The sequence below is a fragment of the Diadema antillarum genome, unplaced genomic scaffold, assembly GCF_040938485.1.
Source record: "Diadema antillarum isolate AM-2024a unplaced genomic scaffold, OU_Dant_1.0 seq00001265_RagTag, whole genome shotgun sequence".
Classification (NCBI taxonomy): domain Eukaryota; kingdom Metazoa; phylum Echinodermata; class Echinoidea; order Diadematoida; family Diadematidae; genus Diadema; species Diadema antillarum.
Genome location: NW_027272047.1, coordinates 44,429 through 70,939, shown reverse-complemented (window position 1 = coordinate 70,939; position 26,511 = coordinate 44,429). Strand labels below are relative to the sequence as shown.

The window sequence follows — 26,511 nt, the reverse complement described above, 5'->3', positions numbered from 1 at the left end:
GTCAGGTGGATGTGGTGGCAACCACCATTTATACGGATTACATTAAAAATTGTTAGATCACAGATGCTTATTTCTGTGAATATACAAACCAACATCTTGAAACAAGGACCTTTTTCTAATCTTGCATTGTGGAACTACGAACTGGTGAACTAGTTTAGACCTCACTTTAATGACACATGTCATTCGAAATATTCAAATGTTTTGTCACCAACAAGACCGACTCAGAATAGACTTCTGACTATGGGTGCGTTCGAGTGCTCTAAAGCGAATCAAAGCAAACTGAACTACAGCGTACTTTACTGAACTGTGCCAGATTTGGAGCGTTTGAGCGCTCTGTTGAGAAAGCGTACCTCATGAGTTATTTTCATGAGGTCATGCATTTTGTAGCAAAAGGGTCATTCACCTGGGGTGCTTGAACTACTTACAGCTGTCCCGAACAAAGAGAATGATGTCTTTGCATTATGATATATGCACATGATACGGGCATGCTTTTCATGCGAACTTTTGGTGCGCTTTTGATACCCTTTTGGAGCACATCGGGAAGTGGTCCACTTCTGGCTTGGTACAGTTCAGTACTGTACACTTTAGGAGCATTCGAGTGCTCCTCTGACGCAGTTACGGTATGGTACAGTTCGCTTTAAGAGAGCGCTCTAAAGCACCCTATTTGTAATGAACCTCCAAAATGTGCCTCTCATGTGTAGGATTTGGCTCTGGTGAGCATCGCCAACATCTTTCACCGCGTCGGGATGCATGATGATGCCGTGACGGTGGCTCGGATGGCGATCGATATCTCTCCCCAACTCGTCATCAATCACTTCACCCTTGCCAACATCTACTCCTCCAAGGTAGGCGTGGTTGAGAATTGTTCGTCCTCATCATGGCTCTCCCCCCCCCCCCCCCTTGTCATCACCTTCTTCTTCTTCTGCTTCTCCTTCTTTTCTTTCTTTTGCCTTTCCTTTTCCTTCTTTTCTTCCCTTCTTTTCCTTCTTTTGCTCCGTATTCGTCTTCTTCTGATTCTTCTTCTGATTTTTCTTCTCCTCCTCCTCCTCCTCCTCCTCCTCCTCTTCTTCCTCCTCCTCCTCTTCCTCTTCCTCCTCCTTCATCTTCTTCATCATCACCTTTTTCTTTTACTGCTTGATTTCTTAGAATATTTACATGTTGCTATTTTTGTGATAGTTCTGTAGAGCACAGAATTGCTCCCCCCCCCAAAAAAAAAAAACAAACAAACATAACACCTGACACCAACACCACCAAATATTCCACCAGTAGAACTAGAACTAGCGAAGTTGCAGTGATATTGCATTGATATTGCACATATTCATATGATTTGTCATGATATTTATGTTGAGCTTTTTTTGCAAGTAATTTGAAGTTATCATTGGACAGTGATATGATGCCAAACCGAGTCAGAAAATCTTTTTCCTCTCTCTCTCTGAATCCACAATTTCTCAACTTTTTCCTGTCACCTGTTTTAGGGTCAGTGGGACCTCGCTCTAGAGTTTTACCAGTCTACGCTCAACTTGCAGCCAGACTTTCAGCCAGCTGTGGAGCGGCTGCGCACCATCCAGTGCAACGTCCTGCAGCTTACAGGTGGTGGGAGCCAGTCGCCATAGTAACAGAACCCTCCCGTACGGTTGGCACAGTTTATCTTAACATAGCAGTCCTTCACACCAGAACGTATCACTGAGTCTGGAGGTTTGACTTGGTGTAACTCAGTTTACGTGAATGGCCTCTGTTACTTCGTGAGAAATGCTCACTTTAATTATCATCATAGGTACTAGTATGTAGCAATAATAGACATTAAATCCTGCGAAACAGAGTAGAGAAAACTTTCAATTCTTTGGTGTGCTGTTTCGGTTGGATTCTCTGGACCATCTCTCCAAGTTCCTTTGATATTGCGTAAGTGAGGTGGGTGCATTTTAATGGCAAGGAATGTAAGACTATCCATACAGCATTGTCATGTCAACTGATGAAACAGCCGACACTTCCTCTGTTGTCTAATCAAATCAACTGAAAGGCAGGTCGTGTTTGGCAGTAACTTTTCACTTGAAATCCAGGTTTGTTTGTTTTTTTCAATTTCTCCTCCAGAGAATAGTGTGAAAAACAGCTAAGAGCACCCCAACCAAAAGATATTTTGCAAAATCATGAGATGCAGTGAGATACTTGCCCCTTTAATTCCCTTTGCTTTAAAATAGGCACAGATTTTGTCTGCTAGGGCAGAGACTATGAATGTGTGTGGGAATTCCAGTTTGGATTTCTCAAACAATTTTTTTACACTCCACATTCAGACTATGTTCATATCTTGGCATATGTATTGAATTTAATGCAATGCAATTTAGTTCATGAAATTCTTTTAAAGAAATTATAATCATGGTAAAGTACCAAAAAAAGACCTCCCCCCCCCCCCCCCCCCCCCAAACACACACACTTAAAGGCACATGGTCCCGGTGGTTTAGTCAAATGCGTACGCGGGCACATGATGCAAGTTTCCTATAGAGACCTACGCTATGGACTCCTCTTTAGCGCTTACGCTGTGACCCATTTTCCCGAGTCCGAAGAAGTCTGATCCACTGTAGTCAGTGGTCCAATCACAGTTCGGCTCATGATTCGGCTGAGAGGGATGACAGCTTTAGCAAACTTCTTTTGTGAAGTCATAATAAGAAGCACATATGCACGCACCCTGGCATTACGACAGACTGCGCGATTCGCAGAGAAGACAACGAAGGTAACATTACTTAGCAACACCTATGCACTTTACTCTTGATGACAGCTCAACTTTGGTAATCTTCGCATCAGTGCTAATGGTGATCGGCAGCATCATCAACAGCCCCCTCTACACTACCGGGACTATGCACCTTTAATAGCAGTGATGGCTTACAATATTGCAAAATTGGATTCGGAGTAATAAGGATGATTCTACAGTGAATTTGTTGGCATTGGGAAAATGATAGCCTTTGGAAATGGTCTAAGCTGTGGCTTCAAAACTGATTGGGCAAGAAGTTTTTATCTCATTATTCAAAAACACTTGCCCGACTTTGAGTTTAACTTGCCCTCGTTAATTGGGCAAGGGCTTATGTAGCACCTTGCATTGGCCCACACATTACTTTTCTTGTCCTGTTCTTTCTTGTCTAGACTCCAAGAGTTCTGTCAACAGGTGTGCTTGTTTTTGTTTTTACTTTTTACTTAGTATGCTTGATGAGCAGTAATCTCATCTTGTTTGGGTTTTGCTTTGTATTTTCACCAGTAATGGGATCTGTCATCATTACAGCTGAAATTTGTCTATCTTTACCTCTTTCTCTTCCATTTAACTCTTATGCGTCAGAGAAAAAGATATGACAGTTATTCTATGTGTCGCCATTCTTCAATAACAGCTCTGACTTTTACATCTTGTTCTCATTAGTCTCATGGCTGTCATCCTCACACTGTTTTCAAAACTTTAAAGGGATGGTACAGTTTCGGTTGAGATGGGGCTTCAGGTTTCCAACATTTTTTGATGATTATTTGAGAAATTGAAAAACCACTGTATGAAATGTTACAGAGCATACAATTTTAAGAGGAATTCAAAGATTATTTGATGAAAATTGGTTTTGAAATGGCTGAGTTATCCAAAAAACAAACTGACATCCTAATAAAAGGTGGATTCCACTTTTAATTAAGATCGCTTTGTTTTACTTTGTTCATGGATATCTCAACCATTTCAAAACCAATTTTCATCAAATAAATGTTAAATTCCTCTTAGAATTGTATGGTCTGTAACATTTCATAAAGTTTTTTGAAGTATCTCACAAAAAGTTAAAAGCTGAATCCTCACCTTGACCAATACTATACCATCCCTTTAAAAATGCAACATGTCCATGTCAGTATAGACATACACATGGAGCATCCTGTGATACAGGAAAACCCTGTTGCAATGAGCTGAAAGAGAAATCTTTTATTCAGCCTGTTGAAATACTAACAGTGATTGATCAAAATTGGAATATTAAGATGCATGATCGAGCTTCAGAAATGTGGTTCTTGTGGACATGATTGCTACACCAGTTGCCAGTTTTTGTTTTTGTTTTTCAGAACAAAATGTGCCAAGTACAATTTGCCAAGTTTGTGGTTGTGCTTTTAATTGACATTAGAAACCAAGATTTAAAATTTTGGGAGTACAGTGAGGCTAATTCTGAGGGTTTGATATTCGTCACCAAGCCTTACAGGATGAACACACACACACAGTCACACTCAAATAGATTTAAAGTACATGGACACAGTGACTACCGGAGTCTGTTTCTCAAGGAAAGCTCAGAAATTTGCAACATTTTGACCTTTTAAGTGTATATGCGTGGCTCGACACTAAATTTTTTGTTTGGTGGCCCGATGGGGCCACCAAAATCCTAAATTTCAAATTTTTGGTGGCCCGAGAGAAAAATTTGGTGTCCCGAAAAAAAAACAATAAAAAACATTGAAAGTCCTTTTTTTTTTAATGAGTCAAATATTTAACTTTTATGATAGTAAGAATTAGAAGTTGGACATAATTATCTACTCATAAATAAACTTCAACAAACTTGCAACGCTCACTCTCAGGCACTCATTCAGTCCTTTTTATCCATCCTTTAAACAAATTTAACTGCTAATTTCAGTCACAAAAAGTTATGAATTTATTGACATACTTTTCAAAAAATTTTGGAGGCCCGAGGCGGGCCACCAAATTTGTCCTTTTTTTAAATTTGGTGGCCCGACTTTCATTTTTGGTGGCCGCGGGCCACCGTTAGTGTCGAGCCCTGGTATATGTATGTATTTATGGCATCATGCGTTCCTACAGGGTACTTTGATTGATCTTTTTAGTTTTGAATGTCATTTGTAGAAATGCCAGAAATCATATTGCCAAAATGATGTCCTGGGATTTAATTTCACCACTCACACACCTTTAATTAAAAAAGCGTTGTTCAAAGTAAATTGTCATGTTGCTTTTTGTAAAGATTTACTTCTTCTGCAATCAGTGTTTGCGCTAAGTTGATTTAAAGCAGCACAATTCAAACATAATGGCAATATGAATTGAAGTGATATTTGTGTAGAGACGTTGTTTCTTTTTCAAACTGCAACTTTGTTGAGTAAGTAAGATTGCACTCACATGCCATAAACTTCACTTTGTCAATATGGCACTAATGATAAGGTCAATTCGTAAGGACAAAATGTGGTACTGGTAAATATTATATTTCAAGCTTGTTTGTTTGTTTGCTTGCTTTGCAATGGCATCATACTGCACAAAATGCACCGAAATTGTTACACTAGAAAATATTTCACATTGAAATTATAAAGAGTGCCTATGTTTGATGGCATATGTTCTGTAATATAACTTCTATGTCAGGACCCAGTTGAAACCTTTTCAGAATACACTGTATTACAAGAGTGCAATCTACATGTTTTGAAATATGAAGAGTATCCAGACTTCGTTTCACAAAAGAATCTAAGGTCTCTTTAACACAAGGAAATGATATAACACATTCATTAATCCAGGACAGAAGCAGAGCTGTGCGTACAACATTGTACTTGATATTGTTCGATTTTATGAGAACTCATAAAAAAGTACAGATTTTAATGGCACAAAATGTTACAGGGCTACCCAAAGTTGGGACAAGTTTTGGATTTGACTCTCATATGCATGTGCTCTAACTTTGTGATTTCAAGCTTGGGACATTGCTTGCAATGATGAGATATTTTGAAGATAGGATTGAGCACGCTAGGAGATCTGTGCAAAAGTATTTTAAACCCATCGTGGACGTGCTTATTTTGCTATAAATATACGCATTTCCCATAGACACTTGCCAGAGAAAAAGCGGGGCTAGTCTCGAGTTTTATCTTTTTGCAGATAGGGTCAATGAACTTGGGAGTTCAAGCTGCGCATATTTGACGTTTGCATACGGGCACCAATAAGTGTGTGCTCTGCTTGGCCAAGGCGCCACTCAGCTGGAAGCTGATGACGTAAACAAAAGGCTTCTATATTGCGAAATTGGGTGATTTTCAGCGTGTGTGCAATGGGGCAGAAATGTGCTGCTTGGCAGAGGTCTGCACTCTCTGAGTGCTTTCTAGTTGCTTCTGTCGCAATGTTACCGTTTAAAACAGATCAAACTTCAATACAAGCAACTACCGTTATAACGAACTTTTCAGCCCGGCAGTCTTATTTTGTTGTATCTAAATTTCGTCATGGTTGAGCAATAAAGTATAAAGATAATACAGTGGACTCCCATTATAATAAAGTCCTTAGGACCAGCCCTTTTCTTTCGTTAAATCGAAATTTCGTTATAACCAAACAAATAAACAATATAAAAACATAGAATCAATACTTTTGCAACCTGGATTTTTCTTTCATCGTAACCGGAATTTTTGTCGAGCCCACCGAAGGTATGGGGAGACTAAAAGATCGCCTGCAGCGTCTGTCCATCTGTCGTCCGTCCATAATGCTACAAAAACTTAAATAACTCTCTACTGAGGACTTCAATTTCGATCAAACTTGGAGGGAAGAGTGGTTATACAAAGTTACACATTTTACCAAACATGAAGGGCACCTTAATGTCAAAGGTCACAGGCAGAGGTCAATGAACTTTAGGGCCCAGTGTTAAGTTATTATAACAGCGCATTTCAATTATGGCTCATAACTTTTGATGTATGTGTCTGTTTGTGACCAAACTTGGATGGTAGATGTCCCGCGAGGAGTTGAAGGTCACCACAAGGTCAAAGGTCACAGACAGGGTCAACAAACTTTTAGGGCCCAATGTTAAGGTTTTACGGCACATTTCAATTATGGCTCATAACTTTTGATCCCTTTGTCCATTTGTGACCAAACTTGGATGGTAAATGTCCCTTGGAGAGTTGTAGGGCACCACAAGGTCAAAGGTCATAGGTGGGTCAATGAACTTCCGGGAGTTAGAAAAACAATAATTTCTTCTACGCGAATGGGCGAGACACAATTTGGCACTTGCCTTGTTTTATAACCATGTTCGTTATAACGGGAGTGCACTGTATCAGGTTTCTTGTTACATCAGGGTAAAGAAACAAAGAATTATATGGAGTTAGGACCTGTAAAATCACCTTGTTATAAGAGGATTTTGTTATATCCGACAGCTTTAAAACAATTCAGGTATCACTGTATCAGACTTACATGTAGGTCTACAGTAAACAGACTCCATTTCTTGGGAAGCACCGCAGCCATGCTCCATCTTTACAATGCAAATTATGCCAATTCGACCACATGAGTAGTCATCATTATGAATATTCATTGCTCCCAGCAGTGTACTTCATAGCATAACACACCTGTAGAATGTAACACGTGAATATTCCACAACATGAATATTCATTACCACCAACTACATGGCATATGTGACAATACAATTCACCTGAAGATTCCAACTTCATGAATATTCCACAACATGAATATTCATTACCCCAACTAAGTACCCATTTACACACCTACAGTGTAGGTGTACGTGTGACTGGACAGGAAATCAATGATGCAGTGAGAATTGAATGTCGTATTATATAATGCTTGAAATGAATCCGTAAGAGACAAGACTTGAGGATTATAGTCTTTGTCATAGTATCAAATACTCTAAATTTTATCTTTACTCTTCGTCTTGTAATGGCTTAGGGAATCTCTGTGTGTTTCAAGTACTTTATTATACACGACGGTTACGACGTGGAATAAAATATAATTTTTCATATCGCCTAAAGAAACAAACAACGTGCTAATTTCTCTGGATTGTGTAATGTGTGCATGTGTCTGTGCTGTTGCTCTGTGTTGTCAAAATTATGTGGCACAGTGGTTGTGCTGAATTTGAAGAAACGAGAGACGTGGACTGTTCAAAGACTTTGAGGACATTTCTAACGATCAAGTAGCCAAATGTATGAATCGTAACCCATTTGTGTAAAATGAGATTCAACATGAAGGCATTTGAATGAAGTGATTAGTTGAAATGTCAGTCATTTTTTTAGCAAATCTACAGAGACTCCAACTCTCCTGAAGAAGAAATTTTGAAAGAAATTTTGAACATGGGCGCGTGCCCGATGCGCCCCCTCTTGATCCACCACTGGTGTGGGTGGGGATGAAGAGCTCTGTGTGCGTATTCTGGTATGTGTGGAACGTGTTGGTGTGCTGCTTGACCGGTAAGCACTGTTGGGGCACCCATCCCGCTTCGCCATGAATATTCATCATCTACATGTTTTTATACCATCGGTACGTAATACCGTTGAAATACATGATTTTTACATTTCCCTGCAGTGTTGTTACATTTCCCGGCAAAACTTAACATTTTTTTCGTCTCCAGGCGAGACGTTTTTACAATTCCCGTTGATGCATTTTTTGGAGATTTTTTACATTTCCGGCGATACGTTTTTACATTCTATATGGCACCTATCCAGCGTTCTGGGCACTTAATCATACTGCCTGATGAATATTCATGATGAAGCGGGACGGGTGCCCGAACAGTGCTCACCTGCTTGACCTCGTAATATTGTGCATGCTTGTGCGTGCGTGTGTGTGTGTGTGTACCCTGCATGGTACAATCTTTCTATCGAGCATTTACACTCATGCAACAAAACAGCATGCAAGGCAAAACAAAAGAGAGAAAAACAAAACAACATAGAACAAAGCAACGCACGTCAAGCAATCGTCAAGTGTACACTCAAGCATTGCATGCAGTATTGCACACAGAAGTACACACACTGACACACACACACACACACACTGGCACACACACACACCACGGACAGTAACGTAACGGGTAAATCATCAAACTCTGCATGAATGTCTGCGTTCTCCATATTTTAGGTTTTCCCGTTCAATTTTTATATTTTGTCTTTCGATTTAGCTTTAAGAGCTTCCAAATTCACAATACTTGTGATCGGCTCGCTAAATCGACATTCAAATTCTTTTTCGTTCATTCGAATTCGTTATTCGTGCAAGAGCCTCTTTAAATTGATCAGGCGAATTTGCATTAAGAGCATGCGATTTAAGGAATGAGCATTCAAATTCGTTTTCTTTCCTTCGAATTTGTTATCCTTGCAAAGACAAATTTGAATAAAGCATCCAAAGTTCGAAAACAATCTTACAATTTAAGGAATGAGTTTTCAAATTCGTTTTTCTTTCATTCTCATTTTGTATTCGGTGCAAACAATTCTACGAATGCGTCACCCAAAATTTAAGTAAAAACAAACGATTTCAAGAATGTGCTTACAAAGTAATTTTCTCTCGTTCGAATGTATTATTTGTTCACAAGAAAATTCAAACAAATCATTCATATTCAAATAAAAAGCATTAAGGTTAAGAAATGTTCATTCAAATTCACAAGCCTACTGCCTAGACGTCTGTTCATTCATTCAAATTCATGAAAGGGCAAGCATGTTTTAAATAAGTGCATTAGATTTAAGGTGCATCTTTCCATAGTTCCAGACATAATAATGATAATATGTCATGATGTTGTATACCCTGGACTGTCAGTCCCATATGAAAATAAATAAAGGATGTAAAGACCATTTTTCACACAAACTATAAGATTAAAAATTAAACACAAAAAACACAATTATGTCTATATAATTATAATCCATTACGAGACATAGGCCTAACGTCATGTTATCGCTTTGAAAAAAAAGACGGCAGAAGAGAAACTGCTGAAAAAAAAGAAAATATATAAATATATATATTATGACATAATTGAATATAAATATATATATAATCAATGTATAATCATGCGAAAAAAAGTCGCACTCATGAATACATATTATAGAGAAATATGGCACACAAAGTCATATTATATTTATCAATATATTCAAGACTGTTTCTCAAAAACATGTGACAGACACCATTGTACTTACAGAGATAAAGAAACACACAACAATGTAAACCACAAAATCTGTTAAAAATTATGAAAGAACATATGAAATTAAATTGAAATCCACAAAATGAAATTGAATGCCCAAACTGGCTCCTCTGGGGTAACTTTCTTAATTTGAATGCACGAATTTTGAAATCTAATGCAAGAAATGTCAAACCGTATAAAACGTAAACGAAGTCGTAAGAAAAAATCGCTTATTTGAATGCTCTAAAAATAAATCGGATGAGGAAAAAGAAAATTGGAACCATCTTAATTGAAATAATGTTGCCCTTTAATGAATTTTGATGCTCATAAATTAATTCTCGAAATGAATTCCAGTGACTTGATGTAAAATTCGAAAGAACGATATTGATCGTTAAGCGATAGCGTCTGAAATTGAATGCATCTATATGAATTCGAGTGAAACAAAATAAATATGAAATTGAGCGGGAAAACCTATATTATACTCGTAGTTACATCCAGCGGAAGTGGTTGCAAAGCCAATTTGTTACAAACAACAGTGCTGTTTGTATACTCGGGCTGCATGGGGATTGGCCATGACCAAAGTGTCAATCAAAGGCAGAGTTATACGGAAACGCGAGTAAAACCGCTTTGAAGGACGCCGTGTCCCCTCTTAGATTTTTTTGCAATCACGCTTTCAACCCAAAATAAATGCTATGTCGCTATTTATGTCGGGTGGGCCTGGGCGGGCTTTCGGACTGCCAAGAGATATTTTGTCCTATTTTCGAAATGGAATTGAATAACTATGCTAATTGATAATACTCTTATCTGCACTACGGAGGCGAAGCTGCTGTCGTAGGTCCCTGCCAATTACCATATTTGGTTGGGTACAGCCAGTTGTTTCTATTATTGGGTACCCTTCCACGCACGACCCTTTATTGTATCTTTGCTACCCTAACAAAAAAGTCCTGTGGTACTCCCTGTGGTACTTGTCGGTACCACACAATGTACCACACACTTGCAATGTTACCACAGGAACTGTGTGGTACTGTACCACAGGCTTGTACGGGGTACTCCCTGTAGTACTTGTCAGTACCACACAATGTACCACATAAAATGTTACCACAGGAACTGTGTGGTACTCTATTACAGGCTCATGTGGTACTCCCTGTGGTACTGGTCGGTACCACACAATGTACCAAACAAATATATGTTACCACAGGAACTGTGTTGTACTGTGTCACAGGCTTGTGTGGTACTCGCTGTGGTACTTGTCAGTACCACACATATACAACACAAGCATATGTCAGCACAGGCAAGGGACTGATGTGTGGTAAAGGAAAGTACAGGACAGTACCACAGGACAGTACCACACGAATTGTCCTGTGGTATTTTGGGACGTATACCACAGGAGAGTACCACATGAATTGTCCTGTGGTATATTGGGACGTACCACAGGGCAGTACCCGCAGGACAGTAGCCTACCATAGGAAAGTACCACAGGACAGTACTACAGGAAAGTACCACACGAATTGTCGTGTGGTAATTTGGGACGTACCACAGGACAGTACCACAGGAATTGTCCTGTGGTATATTTTGGGATGTTCCACAGGTCAGTACCACAGGACAATACCACTGGAAAGTACCACAGGGCAGTACCACAGGGCAGTACCACAGGACAGTATACCAGTACACGAATTGTCGTGTGGTAATTTGGGAGGTACCACAGAAGAGTGCCACTAGGACAGTACCACAGGGATTGTCCTGTGGTAATTTGGGACGTACTACAGGAAGTACCACAGGACAGTACCACACGAATTGTCCTGTCGTATTTTGGGACGTACCACAGGACAGTACCACATGAATTCCTGTGGTAATTTGGGACGTATACCACAGGACAGTAAGAGGACAGTACCACAGGAATTGTTCTGTGGTATTTTGGGACGTACCACAGGGCAGTACCACAGGAATTGTCCTGTGGTAATTTGGGACGTACCACAGGACAGTACCACAGGAATTATCCTGTGGTAGTTTGGGACGTACCACAGGACATTACCACAGGAAAGTACCACAGGACAGTACCACACGAATTATCCTGTGGTATTTTGGGACGTACCACAGGACAGTATCACATGAATTCCTGTGGTAATTTGGAACGTATACCACAGGGCAGTACCACAGGACAGTACCACAGGAATTATCCTGTGGTAATTTGGGACGTACCACAGGGCAGTACCACAGGACATTACCACAGGAAAGTACCACAGGACAGTACCACAGGATTATCCTGTGGTAATTTGGGACGTACCACAGGACAGTACCACATGGATTCCTGTGGTAATTTGGGACGTATACCACAGGACAGTACCGCATGAATTGTCCTGTGGTATGTTGGGATGTACCACAGGGCAGTACCACAGGACAGTACCACACGAATTGTCCTGTGGTATTTTGGGACATACCACAGGACAGTACCACAGGAATTGTCCTGTAGTATTTTGGGACGTACCACAGGACAGTACCACAGGACAGTACCACGCGAATTGTCCTGTGGTATTTGGGACGTACCACAGGGTAGTACCACAGGACAGTACCACAGGAAAGTACCACAGGATAGTACCACAGGACAGTACCTCACGAATTGTCCTGTGGTATTTTGGGACATACCACAGGACAGTACCACAAGAATTGTCCTGCTGTGTTTTGGGACGTACCACAGGACAGTACCACACGAATTGTCCTGTGGTATTTTGGGACGTACCACAGGACAGTACCACAGGACATTACCACAGGAAGTACCACAGGACAGTAACACAGGAGAGTACCACAGGACATTACCACAATAACTGTCCTGTGTTATTTTGAGACATTACCACAGGACAGTACCACAGGAACTATATCCTGTGATATTCCTGTTGTATGTGTCCCGAAATACCACAGGAAGATCCTATGGTACTGTTCCACACAGAAGTACCGCACAGCAAATTAAATGCATTTAGTATCACACAGTCGAGTTACTTTAATATTTGAAGAAAAAAAAATGAAAAAAAGGAACACAGATGAGTGTTTAAATTGTTTGCACCAAAGAAATGGCTTTATATGGTGTTAGAGTAATAACTGTGTATTTCATCCATCCTCTGGATAATTATGTTGCTTCGAGAAATCAATAAATTCTATTAAAAAAATTATTAAACAAATAAAATTTTTAAAAAATGATATAATAGGCCTAATGAAGGCCCAACCACATGAGCAATTAGGCCTACATTATCTCATGACTTCAGAAAGTTAATGACAAAGCGGGCAGTTGCAGATTCACATACGAGTAATCATTACGCTCTCCATGTTGTAAACTAACAACCTCCCACTCCCCCTCCCCCCCCCCCCCCCCCCTGCGAACACGTAACGGCCGGAGCTTAAATTTTGATAGATCTGCGTAGAATACTTTCAACCAATCGATCTGCAAGATGATATAGTCCATGATGTTGTTTTTGTTGTTGTTGTTGTTGTAATATTTCTTGTGTAATATCGTTGTTGCACTTTCCTTAGAAATGTGCCTTGTTTGTCAGTCTTCATATCCACACACGCACACGCACACACACACACACACACACACACACTGGCACACACATACACACACCCTTACAGACGCGCACACACAGCAGCATACATCTTCAACTTTTTTTTTTGTTTTTTGTTAATAATATAAATTTAAAGATAGCTTAATCTATATGCACGATGTCTCAAGAATCTTGTTTCTTATTATACCGTTAAAGAATTACACATTCTACCATAGCCAAACCGCTACGTCCGTTATCATGGGTTGGTCTTCCGGCTTTGGTTCCGTTATTCCTTCAATCATAATCCTTGTGTTATTTCCTGTTCATATATCATTGTACTTACCTTTCTTAGACAATGCTATGTAATCTTGGTGATTTGATACTGTTTTGTCGGGTTTGATAATGATGCAAATGCATTCAATTCAATTCAATTTACAGGAAAATCGTGTTCTTTTGTTATCAGCAAAGGATATGAGACAGCATACAGTTCTTGATGAATGGATGTTGTCATTCATGCTTGTTTTTTTCTCAGCCTTCGATTAAGAGTATAAATCTATAAGCCTACAGTGGCGGATCGTGGGGGTGGGGGGGGGGGGGTTGGGCACTTCCTCCCTTTAAAAAAAAATAAACGAAAACCCTTTATTTTTTAAAGACAGAATTAAAGTTGTGCTGAAGGTTTTTTGTTTTGTTTTGTTTTGTTTTGTATTTTGCTTGTCGGCTGATTAAATCCGAAAGAGGCAACAGAAATATTTGACGTCCCACCCCCCACCCTTTTACGGAATTCCTGGATCCGCCACTAGCCTAAATATGTATATATACTGTCTTCTTTCGTATTATTCGTTGGAATGAGTTATAGGCCTATAGGGACAGACTTCCACACAAACCTATATGAGGACCTATACAACCCATACAGGAAGGAAGAAAAAAAAGAATAGCATGCGTTGATACCCATCGGATGTTGCAATATCCTGATGATGGGTCATATTCACTTTTTTTTCACATCACATGACCGGTTACTGCATGGCATTTATAACGAGTGCTATATACAGTAATACTTTCACTTCTGTGTGTTACAACGGGACAGGCTGATATAGGATTGCAGGATATGTGGTCATGTACCGCAGGCTTTCACTGTCGAAATTGTGCAGGAAAGTCTGGAGTGACTAAATTCGATCAAGCGAGCTTTGAACGCGAATGAAGTTGAACATACTCTGTCTTCTCCAAAGGTAAGTTTTCTGTTCCGTTTTGCAAATCGCATTTTCCCTTTAAACACTAACAACCACCAACATTATCTCACATAATCAACATGTCATTGACACAATGTCGAGCAATGTTTTAAAGAAATTATGAAGGCAGTTTTTGTGAGCAGATTATCATCAAGTTATATGTGCTGGAGATGATATGGATTCATTAAATACGCAGATTTAGATTGTCGTCACGTTAGCGGTGGTATACCATACCTCATGATGTTATGATGCAGAGCAGCTCCCGTATGTAATGTGATCAAGAGAGACAAGCATGTTGTATTGCCGAGTTGACAGTTCCAGTCCAATACTGTACGAGCTGAAATTTTCGCGTACAGATATTTTCGCGAATTGCTACTTGAGGACATTTTCGCGTGTTGTTAATTTCGCGGTTGCGACGGTCTAACTGAACGTAAGTACTTGCGCGTTGTTATTTTCGCGTGTTGTTATTTTCGCATTTCAAAGGCGATTCCCGAAATTCGCGAAAATAAAACCACCGCGAAAATTTCAGCTCGTACAGTATCACAGGTGCAGACAAATGAAAAAAAAAAAAATATGCGTCCCTTTAAGCGGACATTGAATCACATGTTTACAAAATGTGATGTCATTTGCTTCGGAGAGGACTATAGTTAGGAAGAAAAACAAAAAGAAAATCTGCTCCATTCTCGGGTTCGTAGACAAATAGATAGGATAGAAACCCGCATCCATGCCCTGTCTATCAAACATAACACCTTATGTTATTTAAAATGCTTAGATAACCCTCTTGGCACGTCAAAGCTTTACTTAAATATGAAAAAAAAAAATAACAGCATTTGGGGGTCGATTTACTTTGAGTATGGTCCCCTATGATGTGAGACGTTTGATGATTTTAGAGATGAATATGTTAACATCCGCGAAGATTTCTTTTCTTTTTTAGGAGCGTTAAGAATATATTCTTGCAAAAACAAACCAAACTAGAACTTGGGGTTCAGTTTATTGTGAAACATAATGTTAGATAAGATGTTAGATTTTTGGCCCCTCTTCCGGGTTTTATCAACTAACCATTAAAAAGAAAAGAAAAGAGGAAAACGCCTTCAGCGCAAGTTTCTGATGCCACTTTGGGGCAACTCTTGCACAAAAAAAAACAAACAAACAAACAAACTTGAACTTGAACTAGAACAAATAAACAAAAACAAAAACTAAACTAAACAGCCTTGACAAGTTGGCGGGGCTGTTTTGTTTTGATTTTTGTTGAAAACTTTCATGAAATGATGGCCAGGCAATAACTTATGTAATATCAACTAACTGACAAATTGCCCTATTTCGACATGATGAGCCACCATTATCGCCGTTTTTAGGACATCATGTCAATTAGTTACAAAAAATAAAAACAACAATTCGACGCAGGATTACATTAATAATGTGAATAATGACATATTTGTTTGTCTCCCTCCTCATTTACCCAGGCGATTGAGTAATCTCTGCACTTGATGGTACGGAAAGAGAGTTACGGTCGTCAAGCAGCTTCGAACTGTGATACCGCTGCAGTACGTTAATGACTGGAGAGGGCTTAATTCCGCCACCGGCACGGCGTTATTTTCTCTAAATTCTGTTGAAGGTCGCCCTCATCCTCTCAAACCTACAGATAAAGTTAAACCTACAGATACATTAGCTTCATCTGACCTCTGCGCTTGGGATATAGGCATGATAGGGTTGGACATGGAGATACCCATTTATCTCGTTTTCATCGCAGCAATGCTTTTGAGTCTCTCAGCCTGCAGCGAAGCCCAGGGAGAGTGCGACATGGATGAATTTCGGTGCATTGAAACCTCTGCAGGGGGCTCCGCTGCTGTAAGCTGCATCCCAGTTAGATGGCGGTGTGACGGCCAAAACGACTGCAGTGATGGGTCTGACGAAATGGGATGTGAGGCAGTCACTTGTTCGGCCTCACAGTTCAGCTGCGGTCAAGGAATGCAGTGTATCCCCAAAAACTGGGTCTGTGACAGAGACAGTGACTGTCCAAATGCCGCAGATGAGCAAGACTGTGAAGAACAGACTTGTAGTCCGAATTACTTCCAGTGCAGCAGCGGGGAACGGCGCACCTGCATCCCGACTCGATGGACATGCGACGGAGACCGCGACTGCCCAGACGGATCTGACGAGAGTGAAGAACTCTGCGGAATTCCTGAAAGTGTGTCTTGCTTAGACACCGAGTTCCAGTGCTCGAATGGAGAATGCATACACAAATCGTGGAAGTGCGATGGGGACATCGATTGCTCTGACGGTTCCGACGAGTTAGCGTTGATTTGCCAAACCTCTACCTCTAGGCCTACTGATGAGTGTTCCATGAACGAATACAGATGCACGAGTGGAACCTGTATATCTGCTACGAAGGTGTGCGATGGGACTCAGGATTGCGGCGACGCCAGTGACGAGGCAGAATGTCCAACCCAATCTGATTGTGACGACCACACCCAGTTTGCATGTCTCAACGGTGACTGCATTCCCACGGCTCAAGTTTGCGATGGTGTAGCAAACTGCCCGAACAGCGAAGACGAGCTTGTCGAGAGCGTGTGTGATGTAAATGAGTGTGACGTCAACAATGGCGAGTGCGAGCACGTGTGCGTCGATCGTCCGTACGGACATGTCTGCAACTGTCGAGAAGGGTATTCGTTGGTAAACGGGAGCCGTTGTGTGGATATCGACGAGTGTACCGACTTACCTGCCGGCATCTGCAGCCAAATCTGCCAAAATCGGATGGGATCCTACGATTGCCAATGCGACAAAAACTACGACTTCCAACAAATGGATCGTCGTGGTCACTGTAAGTCGAAACCCGAGTTTGGTAGGCCCCAGCTCATATTGGCCACCCGCCAAGACATTCGTATCTTTGATGCATCGGACTTCAACATCGATTTCATTACAGAATTTCATCTGCAAGCTAAGGTCGTGGATTACGATGTCTCGCCAAAGAGTCTCTTCTGGGGAGGTACGAGTGGTATATACCAACTAGAATTTGTTCCCGACAAGATGCCCTCACCGCGTTTGGTAACATCGAATGTCAGAATGGATGTAGAAGGATTAGCAGTAGACTGGGTGAATGACCTCCTCTACTGGACAGATATAGGACTTCATGAAATTTCCGTCTGTAACTATGAGGGTTCAAAGAAGACCACGTTGTTCAAGACGGATTTGATGGACAATCCTCGGGCCATTTCAGTCGACCCCGAATCAGGACTGATTTTCTGGACTGACTGGGGGGAACATCCAAGAATTGAGCGCGCGGGTACGAATGGTAAGGGCCGGCGCATTATTGTCTCAAGGGACATCGACTGGCCGAATGGTCTTGTTATTGACCATCCCCTAGAGCTGCTATACTGGGTTGACGCCTACACGAGAAGTATCAACATGGCAAATTTCGAAGGTGGCAAGCGACGTGTCATCCTAAGTGGAGAGGATCGAGTCAGTCATCCGTTCGACATAACAGTGTTTGAGGATTTCATCTATTGGACAGACTGGTCTACATACAGTGTGCAGCGTGCAGACAAGTTCACCGGCTCGAACCAGACCGCAGTCATCACTGAAATCAACGGCCCCATGGGCCTCGCAATCCTCCACCCGCTCCGTCAACCCGACAACGATGATGCGGCCCCCTGTTCCCATGATAACGCGATGTGCTCCCATCTCTGCGTGGCAGCTCCAAGGGTGGACGGTATGTCGTCGTATTCCTGTCTGTGCCGGGAGAACGTGACGCTCAGTGCGGATGGTCACACCTGCGAAGGGGACACTGCTCATAAAGGCTTAACTCCCAATATAGTTTAAGTCTAGGCGCATTGATCAACCCAGCGGGGTCCAACGTCCTTCTCTCTTTCGATAGATGAATAACTTTCCATTACCTTGTACGTGGTTTTGCGTGTTGTAGAGATGACGCTACCTCATATTACCTTTAGGCAATTATTATCCATTATGCTTGGTGATTATATGCCACAAACGAACCACAACATTTTCATACTTAACGATAAGATGTGTATAGGCTCAACCGTTTCGCGTAGCCTACCTTTTATCTTTGAATGTATCTGATTTCATCTAACGATTTTCCAACTTTCTCGTGTAAGATAAGATGTTCTTTTAATATTTCAAGGAATGCTTGAAATGTCACCCGAGTCTTAACCATTCGGGTTATTTTCTATTTTTAAAGGTTTGTCAAAGGTTTGAGTAACCTTTTTTTTCTGATATATCATCGTACTCGTATTGATTGACTGGCAGGTCTGGGGCGATCGGGAATTACCGCTTCACCGGCTTTGCCCCCTGCACTCTGTAACAGCAATGAAAGAATGAATGAATGAATTGTTTAATGAATGAATGAATAAAAAGATAAATCAATAAGATGAATTAATTATTCAATGAAGCATCAGGGTCTTTTACCCTTATGTATATTTGGTTGTGATATAATTCTCTCACACCGGACCCGTATTTTAATGTCATTTCAGATTGACAGAATGTTTGATTTACAATATTTCAAAACGCTTTTTTTTCTGCATAAATGCCTGTATAAGGCAAACTCACTAATCATTTAAAATGTAACTAAAAATTGTTGTATTAGATAGAAAGTGTCCTCGTTAATATAACTTTTTAGAATGTAATTCAAACTGTTTTATTGTTGTCTTTTTTTTTAGTTCAGAGTTCTTTGTTAGGGGGTTTTGTCGAGGTTTTTGTTTCTTTTTAAAAGAAGAGGCAAATTCTGATTGTTTGTTTTCCCGGATTTTACATATATATACATATATATATATATATATATATATATATATACTTGTAACATACTTTGATAAAAGTAATGCCCAAAATCAGAATGTAATGGAGCTTGTTGAATGTCGTTCTTTCTTTGTCATCCTCAAAACCTACCTTTTCAAAACATGATGAGTATAGGTTGTTAAAAGAGGGAAATATAACGTGTCCACAAGTACAGTAGTAGAATGCAGAATTGTGTTGTTTTGTGATGGACTGTCTTGTCCTGCAAAGGCTTGGAAACGGATAACGTGATAGCAACATCAACAGGGGCCTGTTTAAGAGACACAATTCATTTACTGAAAATAAAGTTAATGTTTTTGTTTCCACAATAAAAGGCAAATACTCCAGAACATACTACAAAACACATTTAAATGTCTCTATTCATTCTACATTGTATTTGTTTCTCCCATATGATAAAACGATATTCATCAGTGTATAGGACGGGAATTAAAACTTGTAGGCCATATTGATAATAATAGTGATCGACGTAGTATGTGAGGTTAATACATGTCTGAAAACAAAGTTGTGCACTATTCTAATATCACAATTGAGTATCTGAATATAAGAACGATCCAAGTCCATGGAAGACCATTTCGAGTAAATTTTAAAAGACTTCATATCTTTTTCATTTGTCCAATAATATTCTATCTAACTGTGATGGGAAGGCAACATTGTATATACAAATTAGAACATTATGGCAATTAACATTTACATTAATTGAGGAGAGGCCATTTTGTGTGATGGACTTGGGTCGTTCTTTGAATCATATGGACTTGGGTCGTTTTTTGAATCATATACACTGTACATGATATTCTGCTATAGAGATGAGAGAAGGACGAGAGAGGGCGCTATAATATGAATGTAAGAATAACCGAAGTCCTTCATTTTTACATTCATATAAGATTTAACTCATTCATTTGAGGCACTTCCGGGGGTAATTGGGCTTTATCATTTGTACACAAGATGAGTCCATGCATGAGCTACAATTTCCCATGTCAAACTGAATTTGGCCAAAAATTGGACTTTGGTCGTTTTTATGTTCAGGTCTTCAATTAATCTGCTCACTTGCATGCATGCCTAATAACTTGCTATGATGGGAAGGTTTTATCAATCTTCAATGTGTTACATGAATATCAGAAGGTTATCATTGCTTCTTAAATCGTCAGAAAACGGGGCAGAAATTTTGCTCGGTCGAAAGGGCATCTGTCTCCCGGTCCAAATGACCAGAGTTCGATTTGCAATTGTCTTGAGCAACGGTATGTGTAATCATCCCGTCCCTTCTAGTAAGACTAACAGAGCCAAACATTGTGTCCCTACAGTATAATGTAGACAAAATGTGGAGGTCCCGACCGGGCGTGCGTGAGAGAGTCACAACTCTTGCACTAAGCAAATGTAGCGCTTTTTATGATTTATAAAACCATTAATTTTCAAAAACTTATGCTGTGTATAGTTTACTTGAGACTATGTATGTTATATATAATATTATATATATATATGAGTGTATGAATATAAGAACGACCCAAGTCCATGGAAGATCATTTCGAGTAAACTAAAAAAAACTTCATATCTTTTTTATTTGTCCAATAATATTCTATTTAACTGTGATGGGAAGGTAACGTTGTATATACAAATTAGAACATATATTATTATGACAATTAACATTTACATTAATTGTGGAGAGGCCATTTTGTGTGGTGGACTTGGGTCGTTCTTTGATTCATATACATGATATTCTGCTATAGAGATGGGAGAAGGAAGAGAGAGGGCGCTATCATATGAATGTAAGAATGACCCAAATCCTTTAACTCATTCATTTCAGGCACTTCCGGGGGTAATTAGGATTTATCATTTACACACAAGATGAGTCCATGCATAAGCTACAATTTCCCACATGTCAAACTAAATTTGGCCAAAAATTGGACTTGGGTCGTTCTTATATTCATATATATATGAGACCATGTATATATTATATCATATCATATTATATATATATATATATATATATATATATATATATATATATATAATATATATATATATATATGATATAATCATGCAAACATGTTGAGATTTTATTTATAAGCTCCACGAAAAAAAAAATGAAGAGACAAATAGGTACTGCATTTTTAGCCAATAAAGCATGAGTGTATTCGACTCAAATTCTCGGCGTCCTACACCTTCTTCAGGAGTATTGTCAAGACTCCTGAAGAAGGTGTAGGGGGCCGAATATTCAACAATATGGAAGTGGAAACAAATAAAAAGTAAATACTGATGATATAAACAATTTAATTAGAATAATAATCATTACAATAAGAAATATACACTTGAGGAGTTTGTTTGCAAAAACCGATAAGTCCATTTTGAAGATTTTGAAGTATACGGTCTCTGTCATAAAGTACAAAATAATACCTTTTAGATGATAATTGGTCAGTACATATAAAGGTACACTTTTGAAGTTATAGTCAAAAGAAGCAAAAACTTTCTTATTATTCTCTTTATCTTTCTTCACCTTTAATCGCAAATATTTCCATTTGGCAAATATGGACTTATCGGTTTTTGCGAACAAACTCTTCAATTCCTTGATTTCCTTGATTTACAACATTATAAAATTACAACAAAGTTTTGTTTTGTTTTGGTTTTTTAATGACTCCCCCAGGCTTGGAAAGGCGTCAATATTGACCTATACATGTCACGGATTTTATCATGACATCCAACCTTCCTCCTTCAATCATCTATTATCTATTACATAATTATATATCATTAATTCATTCTTCAATTCAATCATATAATCATACTATATGCGTATTATACTTTAATCATAATATTATACCAATAATTTATCTATTCATGTTATCTATACATCTATATCTATCTATATGTACAAAATAATACATAATATATATAATAATATATTAATATATATATATATATATATATATATATATATATATATAATACTATTTAGATCCAACCACAATTCTGAAGCACCAGGGTAATGATGTTTTTACCATAATACATGCTGACGTGAAAATCCAAGCAATCGCATAAACAGCATGTAGGCCTACATGATGTGCAGGTCAAAATGTCGCGACCTGGGGGTGTTGGGATTCATCAGCGGCCTGAATAATTCGCTGCCCCGGCAAAACCCGGGGTGCATTAAAGGACAAGTTCGTCTTCATAGAGATATGGATTGAGTGAATGAAGTGTTATTACTAGAACACATTTGTGAGAGTTCGAGGAAAATCGGACGATCCGTTCAAAAGTTAGGATTCTTTAAAGTTTCTGTTCGGTGACTGCTGGATGAGAAGCCTATATACTAACAGTTTGTGATGTCATATGTGTGGGATGATAAAGAAACTAAAAAAGAAAATTCAATGAGATTAGGCACCCTATTTCCACTTTTCTGGTATATAAGATAACACACTTCACTTGCCTCTTTCAAAAGGAAGTGGGAATGTTCATATACCCTTAACATACGTCAGTGACAAGTCGAGGATATGTGCACTTGAAGAGTTTTGTTCGCAAAAACCGATAAGTCCATGCGTATGCCAAATGGAGATATTTGCGATTAAAGGTCAAGAAAAATAAAGAGAATAATAAGATACTATAATACTTTATGACAGAGACCGTATTTCAAAATCTTCAAAAATGGACTTATCGGTTTTTGCAAACAAACTCTTCACTTTCTTCAAAAAACTAAATTTTGTGAAATTATCTTTCTATTTTCCTTATCGTCCTATGTATGTGACATCATACACTATAGCGGTCTTCTCGTCTAGCAGCGACTGCACAGATATTTTAAAAATTCATAACTTTTGAAAAGATCGTCTGATTTTCCCCAAATTTCACTGTTGTGGTACAATCAGTAATATTGCTGCATTCACTCAATCCACATGCACTTGACGGACGTGGGGTGGACTCATGCCCTTTAAACCACGAAGAGCTTCCTGGTCTGGTCAATGAATTACTGAGTATTATGTGCTTCAGAGTGAACATTCCTCAAGAACGGCCGAATTCAGTCGATAATTGCCATTATAATTTTTACTTTACTATCATTATTATTATTATTATTATTATTATTATTATCATTATTATCATTATTTTCATTATCATTATTATCATTATTATCATTATTATTATCATCATCATTATCATCATCATCGTCAGTCATCATTCAACTTCTCCTTCTTCGTATTATGATCATTGATATTATTATTATTTTTATCATCATCATTATGATGTTGCTGTGTTTTACCACGAAAGAGGCCGAATTCAGCTCTGCATTGTCCTAAATGTTTGAGCATGATAAATGGATGAAAATGACCACCACCACCAAAAAAAAAAAAGAGATTCCAATTGGCATTCGAACGTTAAGGCCGTGTCACACCATAACGCGGGCTTGTGGCGAGGAGGTAGGTTCCAGCACGTAGAAGATTTTCAGCGGGCGAACAGGAATGTTTGCAATTTTCATTCATGCCTTGTCATACCGTACGGGGGAACTTCTGCGGCTTGACTAGCGGGGAAACAAATTTACTCCTAGGAGCTCTCCGCAGTTGGTCCGCACCTGACAGTATCTTGCGCGTAGTTGCCCGGAGGTGCTCACACAAGTCCGATTTAACCGCAGCCAAGTTTTGAGCATGACCAAAACTTTTTCCGGGTGAGTCGCGGGAATGCCCGTAGAGGTCCACGCAGAACGCCAGTAGAAGACCCTTAGCGGCAGTACTTCTCAAGCAATTCCCACGCAGGTACTTCGCAGTCCCGTATGCAGCCAAGATAATGAAATTCTGTGAGATTTCAGCCATTCCATCAGAGGAATTCCTTCACTATATAAGTTGTCAGCCCCCACGCGACTGGTACAAAGGTCACACAGTATACTCGCAAGTATAACGCGTCCAGCAAGTAAGACACATGCGCTGACTCGCGCAAATCCTTTTCCGCCCTCAGGAATGTCCGGTATGCTAGGAAATCCCTACACGTAACAAGCCCGAGTAGCTTGCCCGGAAAGGTGTGACAGGGCCTAAACACGGTTGCGGGTAAAAAAAAATATGCGTGCGCACCTCCGGGCGACTACTTTTGAGATACATGCTAGGTACTGTCATGTGCGGATCTACGGGGACCTCCTCCGGGTAGTCAAAATTGTTCTTTGCAAGTCGCACGCAAGGCTGGTGTGACACGGCCTTTACCAATTAGAGTTCTGTCCATCGTTGATTTTTCCCTTGATGCGATATTCACTTCTACCAATGGGACAAACCTTGAGAGGGCGCAAATTCTCTGATTCCGGGTCATGACGGGCAAAAGAGATCGTATACATTTTACGACCATGCAACTGTACATCCATTGGATGGATGTTCATAGGTTTTACCAAATTTAGAACGCGCAGTAGTAATAATAGATAATAGTAAAGTAGTAGTAGTAAGTAGTAGTAGTAGTACCTTAGTAGTAGTGAGTGGTAGTAGTAGTAGTAGTAGTAGTAGTAGTAGTAGAAGTAGTATGGTAGTAGTAGTAGTATAGTATAGTAGTAGCAGTATTATATAGTTGTAGTAGTATACTTGGTATATAGTAGTGGTAGTAGTAGTAGCAGTATAGTAGTATTAGTATAGTAGTAGTAGTAGTAGTAGTAGTAGTAGTAGTGTAGAGATAGTAGTAGTAGAAATAATAGTATAGTAGTATATCGCACAGAACCATGCACCTTTCAGTGGGTAAAGCGTATAATTGGAGCGATGGTGAGCCGATGATATGGGTAATAATTCACGTTTTAGGACTATATAGGGTTAAAGTTTACACGGATTAGGATTAGGGTTAGGGTTAGGGCTAGACTGGGTAATCTCCGTTGATTTCGGTGTCCTGTATAGGGTCATAAAGTGAGTTACCTGATCCTAACCCTAGAGCATGATTATCCTCGGATGAGCATCACCTCCAATCAAATTTTATGCTATACCAAAATCACAACGTTAACATGCCTTTTAAAACAGGGCCGGCGGAGCGTTTTCAAAAGTGTTGGGGGCACTTCCGGGTTTCATGAGGTAACAAGCAAAAAAAAAAAAAAAAAAAAAAAAAAAAAAAAGGGCCTGCGCAACTTTTGGTGCCACTTCCTGGTTTCTTCAACCGACAAGCAAAAAAAAAAAAAAAAAAAAAAGAAAAAAAAAAGTCTTCAGCTCATCAGTCTTTCTCCTTCCACAAAATAATGTTCCACTTCACACTTCAAAGTCTCTATTCAAAGGCAAAACATCTTGTTCCAATTACGCACTTCCGGGGTAAAAAATGGGGGGGGGGGGGGGTAAAGTGGTGACACCGTATGTATTCCTTTGTATGGTGCAAAAACGTGGGGGGGGGGGGGGCAGAGCCACCCTCCCCCCCCCCCCCCGGTTCCGCCGGCCATGTAAAAGTATGTGACAATCTATGTTGGAGCGATGCTCAGCCGAGGATTATGCTTTAGTATTTGGGTAAGGGTTTATTCAATTTATTACCCTAGGACACCCAGATTAACGTTACCCTAGCTGCTCTAACCCAACCGACCTTAAACCAAAAATCCTTACCTGAGTTAACTCATAACCCTAATCCTAAAGCATTCATTATTCATGTCCTCGGCTGAGCATCGCTCCAAAATATGATACTGTTAGAAATGAAGAAAGATGACTAGACTTGTGTGGTTTACATATTAATTTGTGTCTTGTTTGGCTTTTTTTCCTTGCAGTTCTTTTCGTTGAAAAGCAATCCAGCAGCGTGCACATCCAGATCCAGATCCAGATCCAGATCTATGTTGTTGTCATAGCAATGAAAATGATTTGGAAGAACATAGCAACAAAAGAAAAGCTGATAGTCATGAGTAGTAGGGCCTAATCTTAAAAAAAAAAAAAAAATGTAGTAGAAATGTAGCCCTACAGCTCAATCTAGCGGTCACTGTGCTCAGTTTCATGCAAAGAGCTTTTCTCCCAGACTAGAGAACACTCATCTTTGGTTTCATGATTATCGCAAAAAGAGCTTTTCCCCAGTTTTCTGGTGGAGAGGAGAAAAATCTCTTTGGATTATCGCAATCAAAAATTTTGCGCCCTCTGTTGGCAAAATATCGCACAGAGGAAAAAGGGACGCGTATTATGCATTGCATGTGTAGTTAGCCCGACCCCACTGAAGTAC

General features: G+C 39.6%; 2 protein-coding genes across 2 annotated transcripts in view; both read left to right on the top strand.

The window, feature by feature from the left end:
• LOC139745414 (tetratricopeptide repeat protein 17-like) overlaps window positions 1–1,613 on the top strand; it is a 30,476-nt gene extending 28,863 nt beyond the window's left edge. Inside the window, exons 22-23 of the mRNA XM_071655804.1 lie at window positions 702–845; window positions 1,476–1,613. Of these exons, the coding sequence (XP_071511905.1) occupies window positions 702–845; window positions 1,476–1,613 (282 nt within the window). The remainder of the gene's footprint in view (window positions 1–701; window positions 846–1,475) is intronic.
• Window positions 1,614–16,293: 14,680 nt separating this feature from the next.
• Window positions 16,294–18,411, top strand: LOC139745412 (low-density lipoprotein receptor-like). Its single transcript, XM_071655803.1, has one exon. The coding sequence runs from the start codon at window positions 16,294–16,296 to the stop codon at window positions 18,409–18,411; it is 2,118 nt and encodes a 705-aa protein (XP_071511904.1).
• The last annotated feature ends 8,100 nt before the right edge of the window (window positions 18,412–26,511 follow it).